The sequence below is a fragment of the Ailuropoda melanoleuca genome, chromosome 8 (assembly GCF_002007445.2).
Source record: "Ailuropoda melanoleuca isolate Jingjing chromosome 8, ASM200744v2, whole genome shotgun sequence".
Classification (NCBI taxonomy): Eukaryota; Metazoa; Chordata; class Mammalia; order Carnivora; family Ursidae; genus Ailuropoda; species Ailuropoda melanoleuca.
The window spans coordinates 35,949,036-35,965,530 of record NC_048225.1 but is presented as its reverse complement, the minus strand read 5'-3'; the positions used below and the strand labels follow the sequence as shown (position 1 = coordinate 35,965,530).

General features: G+C 45.8%; 1 protein-coding gene across 1 annotated transcript in view; it reads left to right on the top strand.

Annotated features, from left to right (window-relative positions):
• The window catches only part of LOC100475663 (angiomotin-like protein 1), a 44,064-nt gene that overhangs the window by 788 nt on the left and 26,781 nt on the right, over positions 1–16,495 (top strand). The window contains exon 2 of the mRNA XM_034666148.1: positions 748–837. Coding sequence (XP_034522039.1) covers positions 748–837 — 90 coding nt within the window. The remainder of the gene's footprint in view (positions 1–747; positions 838–16,495) is intronic.

The window sequence follows — 16,495 nt, the reverse complement described above, 5'->3', positions numbered from 1 at the left end:
TAGATATATATAAACTCCCTGAAAGCTGGAAGCCACCTGCTGTAGGATGTTGGCAGTCCCCGACACAGAATGACAACCCACAGAATTTGACTTGTCTTTCAGTGAGCTAAGCCACTTTTCAGTTGCCTCATTGGTGAAAATAATGTACTGGTGGTCTCCAATAGCTAGAGCCTACCTTTCCCATTACCACAAATCCTTTTGTCTTGGGAATCACGGACATTCAATAAAGACTTACTAAACTGAATTATTGTATTGAATAAACAGAGATTTACCAAGTTTTTTGAGCAAACACAGAACTCACTAGGTAGAATCTTTATCCCCATTAGGTTGTTTTGACTTTTTTTTTCAATTTTGATTTTTAGTTCATTGTTATTTCTATTTTTTGCTTCCCAGCTACACGTGGCAGCACTGGCTAACTGTAGGGCTGGCGGTCAGGGATAGACTAGGGCTGGGTTTGAGGCCAAGGACATTTAGCCCCTTTGCAAGGACTTCCAAACAGGTTTGCTGGCCTGGCAGGCAGCGATGCGGTTCTCAGAACCTGTGCTCAGCTGCCTCACTCCGCTGACACCACACTGCACTCGGGCACACAGTGTGGCATCTGGAGGCTTTCCTCTGGGTATTTTAGAACCTATGTCTCTCCCCAAGAGGGATTCAGTTTGGGGCTCTAGGCGCCCATGGCATTTCTTGGTGGGATGCTGACTTAGATCTATACGCACTTCTTTGTGACCATTTCTTCTCTGTGCGCAGATCGCCTGGAGACTGCCAACAGGCAGCTGTCTAGCAGGGAATACGACGGGCACGAAGACAGAGCTGCAGAGGGGCTCTACGCTTCCCAGAGTGAGTCTCCATGTTTCTCTGGCCCCACATTGGTATTCTTAAAAACCGGGGCCCTGAGGAAGGAATCTTGTTAATTTTAAGTAGGCGGTTTGCTTCTTGTGTGTTCATGTAGCATAGAAACTGTTGGGCCTCAGAGGAGACCCTCCTAGGTCTGCCAGGCACAAAGCCAAGGTTGATTTCTATTATTTTGGCAATGTTTATTCTGTCCTTCTGACCTATAGTTTTTCTCTGTTTTTCTTGAATATCCTCCAAGAAATAGCAAGGTCACGCCTTTCCTGGCATTCACCCATTTAAATAAGGCACAACTCTTTTCCTCCATGGAGAGGGAAGGAGGCCCATGGTGGGATCTGGTCCTCTTCGCATATTTTTTTGTGCTCCTGAGGGTGAGCGGTTCTGGACCAGCTGTCCCTTGCAGCATCAAGTCACAGAATGGTCCTGTCATGCATCTCCATGTATGGCGCTTGATTCCAGAAGCCCCTGAGCCCACCCACTGTAGCCCAGAACAAAATGATCAGTGGCACCGTGGGCCTCTAGATTTATTAGGAGAATATTTTATTCTTTTTACCAGAGGCAAGTGATAGAAACAAATAGGTTTTGAAAAACCATCGGTCAGGGTTTGAATCTCTGCAAATCCATTGTACATTACAAATGTAAAAATCCAACTCTTTTTTTTTTTTGAAGCTGTTTAGAAAATTGGATTTATTTCTGTATCATAATTCTCAACAACATTGTGAATCAAGTGCTCACAAACTACAGAGAGTTGGTTCCAACAACAGAAAGTCATGTGTTCAGACACTGGCCAACCCTTGTATGATGGTGATATTCTGATGCTTGGCCCCCGAGTACAGCCCTACATTCTCAAGGCTGTGAAACAATCCGCTCAATTTTCTAATTTCCAATACTGTTTGGTTGGGTGCAAGCTCCTTTGTTTCCCCCAAATTTATTCATAGTAACACTCAGTTATTAGTCTCAGCTTCATGTTTTAAATTCTGTTTCGGCAAATGGACACTAATACCGTCGAGGGATTTTGCCACAGAATCCTTGGGTGTCTTGCAGTAGGTGACTTGGCCTTTGTTCCAGATTTACATAAACAGCTGTGTCAGCATCTTGAATGATTCACTTTCCTCACAAATTTAATCTCTTCATCCAAACTTTCATTCAAAAGAGGAGTCATCTGTACTCTTCTCATTTAAGATTTTAACACCCGGCTTTTGGATGCCCGTGTGCCCGGGTAGAGGAAGTGTCGTGGCGGTTACATCAGCAGCGTCACCCTGTTGGTACTCTGCCTTCTTGTCGGGGGATATTATTTTGTCACTTAGCTCAGGTCAGAATGGAAAAGCCAGTTAGTTTGATCTGAGGGGCATTAGCTCCAGCCTCACAGCCCAGACTGTGCTGATGGAATAATAAGGTTTAGGGTTGTGTGAGTTGAGAAATGTTCCCGAAAACGGTAACCTTCTGGCTGAAAGCTAACACATCAATAATGCAGGCAAAGAGGGCCTTCCAGCTTTACAGGGAATGATTTGTTCTGTGCAAACATGCTTCCCTGTGTTCCAAAGGCATAAACAAGGCAGTCCAGAGGCATTTTTCAACTGCTTAAAGGTATCTCAGTGTTGATGTGTAATGTAATTGAGTCTAGACAGGGCATTTGAACCAGGTTTGCTACCCGTGATATCTAACAAATTTTTCAATACCTCGTCTTTACAGGACATTCGTGCCTTTATCACAACTTTGTAATTATTTGCGTTAGCTTTTCCTCTCCTGGTGTGTTGAGAGATGGATTTGAGATGTCATTTCAAATTTGCAGATAGGTTTTCTTCTTAGTGAACTGTAAGAACTCTATGTATATTAAAGAAATTAGCATGTCCTATACTGTATATGTTGCAGATATTTTCCTCAGGTTTTTTAAAATATTTGATTACAGTGTTTTTTATGTTATAGGAGATATTTTTAAATAACCATATTTATGCCTTCCAGACTTTATGTCATGCTTAGAAATGAATAAGCATTGAAATGCTTACTGCTCTCCAAGATTATAAAAATATTCACCTATGTTTTCTTCAAATGTGTTTATGATTTCACTGTTTGCAAGGCTTATATTTTGGAAGCTAGTTTGGGAGGCACAGTAGAAGAGGAACTTGGGAGGGAGGGACTAACCTGGAGGTAAGGAGACTAACAGAGATTTTGGTATCTAGACAAGAGAGGTAGAGGTCCTGAAGTAAGACAGAAGTAGTGATGGAGAGTAGGGGACAGAGAAGTCAGTGACAAAATTAGTAGGACTCAGTGACCAGTTGAATAATGGCAGTGAGAGCGCCCAAGAAAGGGGTGTGACTGAGCAAGTGGATGGCTGGTCACCCTTTACCAATAAAAAGCAGGAGAAGCAGGTTGGGATTAGATGATGAGTAAAGGTTTGAGCGTGTTGGGTCATCTCACGCTGTCGCCCATAGCTGAGCGAGCAGGTGTAACAGTCGGTGCAGACATACCCAGAGGGCTGGCGATGGGCGGGGCCCTCTGTCAAGCTCTAGCATGTGGGCACAGATTGGCAGGGATGAATTACCACCTCTCTTTATAGTTATTAATGTGTTCCATTACCTGCATATTCTTTGAGAAACTCTATTATTAGAATACTTTTTAAATGCTTGGTAATCGTAATTATAAACATCGCACACTCAAAAGGAGCCGTCCTTTTCAAGTGAATCTCCTGCGATTCTAGCCCTTGGGTAAGAGAAAGTGAGACTGCAGACCAAAGAGTAGTGACTTCTCTGGGTGACACAAGCCGAGGAGCTAAGGCTAAGTCCTGAAGCCCCCGGCAGACACCTTGGCCAATGGAGAAGTTGGAGGGAAGGGGAGAGTAGAGACTGGCCCGTTCGACTTTTTGCTAGGTGTTCGTGTTGAATCTAGGAGTCCAGGGCCAAGAAGACCCAAGGAACTCTTGCAGTACAAGTGGCCAGTAGGACTTCTGTGAAGCTCTCTCAGGTAATGGATGGAGAAGCGCCTTCCTGGCCCAATCACTAAATATCTAGTTTGCCTTTTGAAGACTGAACTCTCTGCTCTTAAGTTGGAGCCTGGTAAAGACCTCGGTAGACTGTGGGGGTGGTTACTACTTAGCTCTGCAGGTTGAAATGAACACTAAACACAGTGATTATTGTGCCCCCGTTGGTCATGAAATTTGTCTCTATTAAAAAATTGCACTGGGGGCACCTGGGTGGCTTAGTCAGTCCATTAAGCGTCTGCTTTCGGCTCAGGTCATGATCCCGGGATCCTGAGATGGAGACCCACTTTGGGCTCCCCGCTCAGCTTCTCCCTCTGTCCTCTACCCCTNCCTCTCCCCCCCCCCCCCCCCCGGTTCATGCACACACAGTCTCTGTCTCTCTCAAATAAAAAATAAAATCTTAAAAAAAATCACGCTTTATTAAGTGCTTAGGGGTTTGATGACTGTGAGGAATTTTTTTTCTTTATCACCTCATAGTGTTGCATCACTCGCTTTGGAGGAATTCAGGCTTATTTGTTTGTGTTCTGGGTTTGCTTGTTTATTTTTTTGAATATTTTTGCAACCAAATTGCTCCTGAAAAACGGGGCATCAAGCCAATCCCCGGTTTGTCTGTCTGTGTGAAACTGGGACTTCTTTGTCCTTTAACTCCTTTAACTTACTGAGACCCCCGGTTTTCCCATTCATTGGTCACTCATGCACGAGCGCTTGTGAGCACCCTTACACACGCATACACATGGAGCAGAGGTGGGCCACGGTCCACTAACGGCAGCGCCCTGGGAATGTCTGTCGTCATTCTCAGCCCTGTCTTCAGCAAGTACAGCCATTTTGCTGTTTCTTTCTGAAAACTGATGACTCTGCAGAATTCCCATGGCATTAGGCCAGAAAGCCAAAAATAAAATATATTAGATGGGGTGCCTGGGTAGCGCAGTCGTTGGGCGTCTGCCTTCGGCTCAGGGCATGATCCCGGCGTTCTGGGATCGAGCCCCACATCAGGCTCCACTGCTGGGAGCCTGCTTCTCCCTCTCCCACTCCCCCTGCTTGTGTTCCCTCTCTCGCTGGCTGTCTCTCTGTCAAATAAATAAATAAAATCTTTAAAAAAAATAAAATATATTAGACGTGGGGAAACTAGACTGTAGAGATGATCACATTACATTCTCGGGCTGAGCGGCAGCTGATTAGCTATGGCATATGTGTTTTGCTCCAGGATAAAACCAGCCATGTTCCACAGTGTGCGTGAGCTTGTCTCCACCCCTTTGGGGTTCTTTAGGCCCTCCGGGTTCAGCATATTTGGTTAAACTTAAGTCTATGTAAGTTAGGTTCTGGCTGTTAAATGGTGTCGCTCTCTTAAAAAAAAAAAAGATGTTTTGGACATTCAGTTATTTGGTTATTTGTCTAAGTTGTTGAGTAATGGGTGTAAATAAGTCAGAACCATATGGATTTGATTTCTCTTGTAATTCTCAGTGGGTTTGAAAATTAACACAAAAACATGTCTGTGACCAATCTATTTTAAAAATTATAGTGATTTGCCATTTTCCGTGCATCTTGTAATCATCCTCTTACTCTTGAACCCTGTTTGAGGTATTTTGATTTTCTGTCTCTTGTAGACTATAAAAGAGACTAATAGAATTTCCTGCAAGAACCTTCCTCTGGCATGTGTGGTTCCTGGAAGGGCTTGTGTGAAACACAGAACAGAAGTTGCAGTGACAGAAACATTGGTTCTGTCGACCCACATAGAACACAAGGCGATTGTTCTGAATCCTCATTGGGTTTCATTGCATCATGGGGTGGGCTTCCATCTGGCTTCATTGGGAAGGACAGGTGAGATGTTGTCACATATGGGCACCCTTGTTTACCCCTCATCTAGGCCTGCCTGTGCTTACAGCTTCTCCTGACCGCAGCACCTACTCCCCCTGCATGCCATATGGGTGTCGTTTATTTGCCTGGATCCCCTCCTCCAGGTGGGAGAACCGCAGACGTTCTTTACCAATATCCACAGCACACATCCTCAACCCTCACTAAAAGCCCTTGAACCTTTTTATGTACTTGGCACTCAATAAATGTGTCTTGAGGAAATGAATAAAAGTGGAAAAATCCTCGTAACAATAGGTTGGAAATTCTCCTTCTGCAGCATTGGCATCAAAATGTACTCTTTAGCTCAGTATCTCCCCGTCGTATTTGGAGATAACCCAGGTTATCCTCAGTTATTTTAAGACATTAGGCACATTAATGAAAGAACTGTCAGAACAGAAGCAACTTAAAAATGCTCAGGGGGTGCCGGGGTGGTTCAGTGGGTTGAGCGTGAGTCTCTTGGTTTCAGCCCAGGTTATGAGATCTTGGGGTTGTGAGATCGAGCCTCACGTCAGGCTCCACGCTCAGCAGGGAGTCTGCTTGAGATTCTCTCCCTTCACCTCTCCCTCTGCTCTTCTCCCTGCTCCTGCACGCACACTCTCGCTCTCAAATAAACAAATAAAATCTTTTTTAAAAAAAGCTCAAATTCCCTTTTTTGCCTTCATCCTTCCCTCNCCCCCCTTCTTTTTTTTTTTTTTTTTTTTTTTTTTTTTTAAGTAGTAGGAAGATATCCAGGTAAGGGAAATCTTTTACTAGTGAGGACAGTACACTTAATAGTATTTTTCCTGAAGGTTGGTATTAACAGAGTTGACTTTGGTTCCCTTGACTCGTTCTCTTTTACTCCTCTGTGGTTGTGTTGGAGACGAGAGTTGGCCCTGGTATATGAAAGTTTTTGTAGCAACCGGATAGATGCTCACACTGATCGATCCGTAGACCATTCCAGATACCACAGATGAGTGCCTGCGAGAAGGTTAAGGACCATGAAGCCTCCAAGGCAGTATCATTTAAGTCAAGCAAATTTCCTTGCCCTAAATTAACTGATTTTCATTAAAGATGACCCCTACATTTAATAGGACTGTGCAGTCCTAAATATCAAAGGTTTTGTAGGCACAGGCTCAAGCAAATAACCTTGGATCAGTTGCTACATCTTCTAAATCCTGGTCTCTTACTGATGTACTCAGTGAAGTGAAGAGAGATGCTTCATCTCCCTGTACCTCCATTTCTTCTAAAGAAATAGAATCTCTCTGATTGAACCAACAGGCCTCTGAGGGATAACCAGTGATAGGAAAGGCAAAGCCTCCCTAAAATGCATTCATTCTGCAATACTTCTTCCTGCCTCCTTGCATCCTCCCTCCATCTGCTTCAGTGCTCACCGTCTCTGGCAGGACCTGCCAGTTTTTGGGGTGGGGAAATGGGCCATGTTCCCGAGAATGCCCACGTAGCTCACCGAGCCTTGCTGAATTTGGAAAGCGGAGCATGTGCGTGCTTAAGCCGCGTGATCAACCTTGACGGGCTGCATTTAGAAACTTGAAACCCACACGACAACCAGAAGCACACCCAGGCTACGGGGCATCTGTTTAGGTTCAGTGGAATCTCCCCAAGTGTGAAAATTAGCATCATTCTGTGTAGGCTGATTTTCCGTGCTTCAAGAACCAGAGCTGGTTGAAGAACTGTCTCTTGATCATGCGTTGACATTGGTCTCTAACAACTGAAGGTGGGGTTATGGTCTTCACACTGTTGGTTCTAAACCTGTTTTGTTGCTTGGCATTCCTGTGAGGGGATTGAAAAAGCAAATGTCTGTGACTTTATTAGGGTCCCCGTTTCTTGTACTAACACCTGGATGGATGGGTGGATGGAGTAAGCACAAAATGAAAAACATGCTGAAGTCGGTTTGCGTTTCATGTGCTGTCAGGAAACCCTCACTTTCCCTGACCGTTCAGAATCAGGAAATCCAGAATTCCAGGTCTCAGCTCACATTAAATGGCAGTTGCCAGAGAAGTCTTCCTTACATCATGCCCCAACGCCAGGTACTTTTCCCCTTGTAAAGGCTCATCTGTTTGGATGGTCATGTTCTGTGTTCCCTGGCAAAACTGTACGCAGCATGAGGCTTGGGGCCCGGTCTGTCTTCCTCACCATTGCAGTCCCAGGCCTTTGTATTTCTAGAACCTGGTACAGTGCCTGGCCCTTGGAGTCATTTAATAAGTATTTATTGGATATTGAATACAATGACGATGATTGTCATTTAACCAAACAGTTATTGGCTGTGTACTCTGAGCTAGCTGTGTTCTAGGCCTCAGGTCAGCAAACTCTTTCTATAAAGGGCCAGATGGTAAATAATTTTAGGCTTGGGGATGTCCCTACTCACTCTGTCCCTGTAACCTGAAAGCTGCCATAGATACTCCATAAGCAAGTGGGAGTGGCTGAGTTCCAGTGAAACCTGATGGATGGAATCAGGCTGTGGGATTTGGTCTGGAGACCCTAGCGTGCTGACCTCTTTGCCAAGTACTAGTCATAGAAGAAGAAAAAAAGCAGGGACCTCAGTAAAAGGAGGATGGAAAAGAAAGACCTCCTGAAGTAGTCCCTACATCTTACTTTGTGAATTGCCCTAATTTATAAACCAAGATGTAATTGTCATTGTCTTTCCTGGGAGTCATCTTTTATTTCATCCCTAAATGAGTGAGTATGATTGCCATCATTTTAGATAAACTGAGACACGTAGAAATGCAGTCACCAGATTTAGCTCCTAGCGAGGATCCAGAATTTGCTGATGAGGGAGTTCGGGCTGGGCAGGATCAGCCTGTAGTGAATAGTGGGAAACTGCCTGGATAGTGAGGTCTTAGTGGCGGAAATTCCTGCCATAAGCAGCCTTCTGTGAGATGAGGTCTGCTAGTCTTGGAGAGGACCTTAAAGGTCACAGATGTGGTCACCAGCAATGCATGTGTGCCCTGAACCAGAGCTCATTAAAAGGCCATCTGATTGCCACTGTGAGTGACAGTGTCATCAGAGGCTGTTGAGCTGATGGTTAAAAATTTATCTTCAGGTGGAGCGGCAGTTTGTTCCTTTCTGTCTGTCTTTCAGGTTGTGGTTCAGGCCAGCCTGGCTGTGGTCATCGATGAACAGTAACAGCTGCCAGCATTAATTGAGCGCTCACTGTGTGCCAAGCACTCTGTTAGCCCCTATAGGTCCTTTAAACAACCTGTGAGGTCAGTGGTAAAGGTATTTTACAGACAAGCACCCTGAGGCACAGGAAGGCTGAGTAGCTTGTCCATGGTCATACAAGGTGATGAGTGGAGCAGACAGGTTTTGAACCCAGGGCATTCTGAGTCTGGAGCCCAAACTCGTACTGAGCTGGTGTGGCGAGGCCCTTCTTGTGTACCAGGAGGCAGAGAGAGGTTGTAACGTGAGCGGTGGCAAGTGGACTCCCAGTGATTTTAGAACTCATTTTGTGCAGTCTGCATCTTTTACTAATGAAGAAACCACAGCCAAGAATGACCCGGTTGTTTCTCCAAGGCCCCGTAGGTGTTTAATGGCTAAACTTCGAAGAGAATTAGAGCTTCCTTTTTTTTTACTTTTTTTCCTTCCCTTGTCCAGAGGTCATCTCCTTTGACTCTGGGGGTAATGAAAGATTTCACACTTTTATCTCAAAAAGAATCCGCGATAGTAGTGCGTGCATAAATAATTCCTTCCTAGAAGTGTTATTTGGTTGCAAATTATTTAGCCCAGCACTGTGACTTAATAATAATTTCTTTGGGTCTTCTCAAGTGGGTTCTGACTCCTGGAATTGATATTCTGTGCTTCCGATTTCTACATTTATCTTTGAACCCTGGCCGATTGTAACAGAAGGCCTTGTTGGATAATCCAGGATCTCACTTCAAATACGAAGACAAAACATTGTTGAGACCAGAATAGAGCTCAGAGTCTAAAAAAAAGTTTTCTCAAAATACCTATGAAATTAAACTTTTTGCTCTTGAGATGATGAAATATACAAAATCATCAGAATACAATGAGTAATTCTGTGATGCGGTTCCTTTACAATTCATTTTTGAAACTGTTTTTGGTTCACGAATAATAGTGAGAGCATACAGCTGGACCTTAATGGAATCAGAGAACTTTGAGGGGACAAAATGTTTGTTTTAAGTCCAGAAAATTTGGTCTTAGACCATTAAAAATAAGCTTGCATCTGTTACTAATTTTCTTTTTGCTTACAAAGACTGTGGTTTGGAAGAAAGAAGAGAAAGAAAAGGATCAGTTCAAAGCAAATTACAAAAATGACAATGGGAGGGAGGTGTTGCAGAAGTTGAAAGAGGCAGAGAATTTAACTGCAGACCACACATTTCTTTGTCCTCGATCAGTCCTAGAAGGAACCACTTATTTCCCAGGTAAAACAGCTTCCCCACAGTAGATGTCGGTCTGGGCCAGGTGATGGTGTTAAACCTTATCCACCATCCAAAGGGCCCATTTGAAAGTCATAGTTTTCTATATATACATATTCTAATAATGCCTTAATTAATGTCTTAATCAAAACAGGTAGAAGTGTGTGTATATATATATGTAATATATATATGTATGTATGTAACATATATGTAATATATATGTGTGTAATATATATATTATATATATATAGTAAAAGTCACACATTTCAGGTGTACGGTGTGAGGCAATGTAGCAACTGCCATAGTCAAGGTACAGCACGTGTAGATACTGTGGCCCTTTCCTTGCCTTTCCCCATGTGTCTGCTTACATCACTCCCCATGTCTCACATCCCTGCTCTGTCTCATGCCCAGGTCTCACGGTGCAGTTTTACACTGGGAGCCACACTATCTGCTAGGTCATACCTGGAAATAGAAGTGTCCGTGGTTCATCTTTTTATATTAAGAAAAGACAAAAATAGGAAAACGGACTTCTGTTCTCTGATGGTTATAGAAAGTTTGGCTTGTAATCGATTCACGAATATGTGTACACTCATACCAAATGCCCTGTGCCTCCTGTATTTATGTGGCACTATTTATTGCCTAATTTGTTATTTTTCTGCCAGCAGTGAGAAGGAAGTAGCAGTACATTTTTATTTCAAGTAAAAAAATAATAATGAAGTGGAAGGTTGAACCGGACCTTTGGAGGCTGAGTGGATACACGGGTGTCTACTCGAGCGAGCAAGTCAGCAAGCTGCAGGGGTCATAAATTGAGGCAGGTTAAAAAAAAACCAACACCTGTGAATTCTACCTGAATGTGTAAGTATAATTTCCAGCACTAAAATGCAACATGAAGACCAAATTAGAGAAAATTTTATTTTAAGAGATTATATTGTATTCAAGGGAACTATATTAATAGAAAATCATATTGAGGAGAACTACTACATCATAGCTAAGGCAGCTTACTTTTGTGCTACAAACTCACGTCGAGGCCAGGATATTAAAGAGCCACGGATAACATATAAGATATAAGTTATATGTTTTATATAACAAAATACGTATTTTGTTATATAACAAAAATATAAGTATGTTAAGACCAAAATGTATTATTTTCATTCATTAGATGAATAGAATATTTTCTTGTTAGGTTTTGTAGCTTTCTAGTGATAAGGACCTGGAGCTATTGTTTTTAAAAATTTTTTTTTGAAGATTTTTATTTATTGAGAGAGAGAGCGCACAAGCGGGGTGAGGGGCAGAGGGAGAAGCAGACTCCCTGCTGAGCAGATCCGGGGGCCCTGGGGTCATGACCTGAGCTGAAGGAAGATTCTTAACCGACTGAGCCACCCAGGTGCCCCTGAAGCTATCATTTTCAAGTTTTATTTTAAAGACTAAGTTGGAATTTGATCATGTCTCAGTAGCATCCTCTTCCTCGATAAGCTGTTGCCTAAACCTGCCGTAACTGTTTCCCTGTGAAACACCTTTGTTGTCTTAAATTCTTACCGACAAGGGTAGTGTGAAGTACGCTCAGTGGGAAGATCCACACAGGCAGACATGGGCCACCGTACGTGGACTACAAGGCAGAAGATGGTACGGGCTCATTGGACGACTCCCCCCGCCTGCTGCCCCCTCAGCCAAGTGTGTGAGTTCAGGCTTTCCCGTGCCAGAGAGATCTGTTTTATCGAAGGAATCAGAAAAGCTTTACGCAGCAAGTGAAGTGGGCCTTGAAAACGGATTCGTATTTTAGAGTCCTCTTGCTGCCATAGTACTGTGTAAAAGGGACAGTCTATTTTCCCTTTAAATTGAAAGGAAATTCTAAATTTAAGCTGAAAAGATTTTTAGTTGAGACGCGGTGCCTTCTTCAGAACCCCTGCCTTCTTCAGAACCCCCTCCTTCCTACTCAGCCCCCCGCCCCCCCGGCCCGGTCACATCCCTTCTCTGCCCTCGGCTCTCTCTCTGCCGAGCCTGTGCAGAACAGTTGGGTTTGAACTCCCGTTCTTAATTTCCCTTATGGAAAATCCGTTTAAAAGCAGTCCACTCCCTGCGCCGTGTAGCACAAGCCCTGCTGGAGAGTCCCCGTGTTGTTAACAGGCCTCATTCGCCGCCCACTCACGACCTCTGTCACCACTCGCCTGGCGGAACCATGGCAACCTGCTCTTGCATCCTTGGCTGGCGGGAGCTGCAGACCCTTTCCTGAAATCCCACGTTGCCTTACCTGAGAAACTCTAGAGACAATTTTTTAAAGACCGTGAAAAGCCAAACAAGCAGCATATGGGGTCAGTGTTGAAGTATGTTACTTTTTCGTGGCTGAATTAATTAGTGTGGCTTTTAAAGGTAGATCATCTTTCCTCTTTTACATCAGTAGGCCTCGTGTCAGTAGCTCACTCTTCTCTAATGTAAACAGTGCCCTGTTTGGATTATATTTAGGGGGTTCTCTTTCTGGGTTCATCGGTTTGACGCTCAAGCAGAGGTGAGCAGGTGAGGGCCGCTGTCAAGAACGCGCTCCAGCGTGAGAGTATCTTTGAGGCAGAATGAATCTGAATCACGTGGAGGTAGTGAACTGAATGGGATACCTCCTATTGTCTCTGTAGCCACACAAGCTCAGAAAAGAGGAATTTCTCCTAGTGTCAACAGGATTTCCAAAAGGATCTGACTGTTCACTTATTACCTCATAGCTTGTTGTGGCCCTTGGAATGGAATCCTGCCCACCATCCGTCCAGTGTTATAAGATATGGTGCCAGGGAGCTCAGAGCCGAAGCACCCCTGAGGAAGAAAAGACAGGAAAAGAAAATTTAGGGAGAGAATATGGCAGATAATTATTTGGACATCTTTTCACCAGAGGGAGTCTATTTCATTAGCAGCACAGAGAAGGTTCTGGTTACCGGAACTGACAGCATTAGTGTTGGTCAGCACCCTGCTGAGGTGTTACCAAACTACCAAGCCCGTTCTTGGTGGAGAAGGGAGTAGACGTATAAAGAAAGAAGGGTGAGTTCTTAGTGATCTTTCATTATGAAAAGAAAAATCTGCCTGAGCTAACTTAAGCCCAGATAAGAGGACTGTTCTCTGAGAACATAAGGGTGTGAGGGAGCCCCCAGGCAGGGAGCGAAGGCAGGCCTCATGAAATCTAGGGGCCCAGGCGGGCCTTTCTGTGGGAATCAAGGCATGGTTTGTATTTAGGGGTCTGTGTCTGTCTGTATGGCTGTTTTTCTCCCTCCTTGTAATATAACATGGACTCTCATCCCCCTTTCTGTTTTCACCTGCTTGATTCTTCGTTCTCCACGGTATGGCTTTCTCTGCTTCTCCAAGGTACATGCTAGAATATGGCTGCTAGCTGAAGAGCTGGGTTACCTGTCCATGTCAGCATCATACCTCTCCCCGGCTCCTATCTGCACATTCCTAGATGACAGACTCTGACTGGCCTAGTTTGGGCACATGGCCTCTCACGTTGGACCACCTCAAATGGGGAGTGCTTGGCAGGGGCAGATTGGGGGACTTGGTAGTACACTCATGGCTGCTTGCAGATTAGCCCTGTGGGTGGAGGACTGTAGCAATGGCTCCTCTAAATTGAGTGTTAGCCAAATCCGTGGAAGTTGTCTGCTCTTGAGGATACAGTGAGGAAGCACTTGCCTCTTGCAGGCCGTCTCCCACGAGTGCTGGACGTGGGGCCTCTGCTGGGCTACACAGAGGGCCTGGCCACTGCCAGTCTCTTCCCCTCTGGCTCCCACAGTCCATGACCTGTTCTCTGGTAACGTCCTTTACATTCTCTTCACTCAGAGCGGCCCAGAGACTGGACTCCTAAAATCAGTCTCATCGGTCAGAACGAGACTTCAGTCATCGGCATTTCAGAGGAGGTGTGTTGGATTGTGCCTGCCTCCTCCTCCCTTAACTCTGTCACCACCACTCCCTCTTGCCACATCCAAGGCAGCAAGAACATTCCTTGAGAAGTGCCAGGAAAATAACTGTGCAGAACCAGAAGCCAAAACGGGCTAGTAGTGCATTGCTGAGTGAGCGTATGGGGTTTGGAACTTGAGCAGAGTTCGCTTGGTCTGTGTTTATGTCTGCACACACATGCACACACACCAACAGTGTGCCCGAAGTCCAGGAGAGAGCTGAATCCCCAAAGAACCAGCCAGTGAATGGGTAAAACCTTGGTTCTGGCTGAAAGGACAGAAGAGGGAAAAGAAAACCTATCTTTTACCTTCCAAGCATTCCAGTAAACTAGTCAGCCCTTGGTCAAGCTGGCTGCAGTTGGACTCCCCCATCCCTCCAGTTACACTGGGCTCAGGGAAAAACTCCTCAAAACCCATTATCTCAGGAAAACCTAGAAGTTGATACGTACTTGAGAAGAGCCAGGTCACAGCTTTGCTTCCTCATGAACTCCAGCTGTAGGTTGGAGCCCTGGGTTAAAAACGAGCCGTGTGGCACACAGGGCCCCGATAGCCCCACGGTCCGACCCCACACCCAGTCTCCGTCCCCGGGACTCCTCCACAGAGGTGGCTGGGACCCATTATCTCATGCTTCAGCTGGCAGTCGAGCTTGGCACTCAGAGCATATGTGCAGACCGTTTCCACAGACTGGCCGCTCTGGACGCTCCCTGGAACTGGCAGGGAAGGCAAGATGGAAAGGGAGCATCCTTGAATTCCTGGGCCCGTTCTCTTTCCACCCACTCTTGCTCTTTGCTCAGGAAAGAGGCTAGCCTGTGCGTGACGGCACAGAAGCACCACCGTCTGACCCGCACGAGGATCACAGCTCACTTCGCTTCACTTTTCTCAGTTGTCACACGGAGTCGTGAGGCTCAAAATGAGGTTCTGTTATACAGCTCAAGGCACGGTGCCTGAGACACGGTAAGCCCCCGGTAATGTGTCTGCTCTTGCTGTTCTCTGTGTGACGTCTGCTGTGGGCCAAGTGCCATGGTAGGTATCTTACCACGGTCACTCTGAACCTCCCATCAGTCGTGCAGTCGATCTCGTGAGTTCCAATGAGGAGATGGAGTCCCGCACCTCTCGTGTCCAAGGTGAACCGCTGTGCGAAGGTGCCGGAATCAAGCCAGGTCGGCCTGGCTACAGAGCAATGCCACCACTGTGGTTTCCAGGGTAAACAGTGTATGAGCAGACATCCTCTGTGTAAATGGGACCGGAGCCATCAGCTAAACAACCCCCTGCCCCACGCAGTTCAGGGTAATTCATATCCACTGAGTAAACAGACCGTTCTGGGCAAGAGTTCTCCTGTGTCAACTTGCCTGTTCTAGGAATTCTCCGTATATACATTGGAGCCCAACCAAAACTTCAGCGTGAGGCTGGTCTTTCTTGAGCTATCCCAAGGGGCTTAGCTAATAATAAGCTGAAGGGACCTTCTTATGCCGTGATTTCACCCTGGGACTCTCCCTTGGTGTCTCCCAAGAAATGCCCTTTCAGAATGGCTCTGACATACCTCTGTCCTGTGTCTCCAGGGCCACAGCCCCCGGCCCAGAGGCTCACTGCCGTGACGGCCGCTCCCCCTCACACGCTAGCCTCAATTAGATGCCCTCTCCGTGTTCTCACAGCACCTGCACAAGCAGGTTAGAGCGACTCGTCACATTGGCTCTGCGTGTGTCCTTGCTCCCTTCCTGCCCGACTGAGAGCAGAACGCCATGACCCACTTATCTTGCAGCCCCAGAATCGATCATGCTTTTAGGAACCCCAACAAGAACCATGGTGTTGTCATAGTTGATGGTACTGGGCACCTCGCATATGCGTCTTTCAGGGAGGGACTGTTGGGATCCTCACTTTAAAGGCAAGGAAGCTGAAGCATGTAGAGGCGCGTTTCCTTCCAGGGTCGCAGAGTGTGAGCGGTGGAGCTGGACACGAAGCCAGGCAGTTTGCTTTGAGAACCAAGCTTTTCACAGACTCTCTGATGCCTCCACGTACTAGATGCTTTGTTGGTTAGTATTCATACACGGACACACGTGTGGATGTGATTGCCGTGTCTGGAGCCACATGACAGGGCCCGTGAGATACCTAAGTCTCAGCAGTAACGAGCACGCAGAGCTCTCGTTCCCTTTCTGCTTCTCTAATTCTGTGGTGCTGCTCCCAGCCTGCTTGCCCAGGGGAGGCACGCAGCGCCGTGCTTGTGAACGTGAGTCAGAGCGGCAGCGAGGCACGTTCTGGCTCTGCCATTGATGCCGCACTCCCACTTCTGTGCACGTGTGTCTTAACCCTGGGGTCATTTTCCTCGGTGGGAAAGTGGAGATAATAGCGGTGCCCACCTCACCCAGTAAACTGAGAAGAAAGGGAATAATTAAAAGGAACAAAGACACCATTCTTGGAACACGGTACTCGTCAACACACATGAGCAGGTTTTGTTACTGTTGCTACTGTCCTGAACATTGTTTTTACAGCTTCGCCATGGAGAGCACTATTCCTATCAGTGCACACGA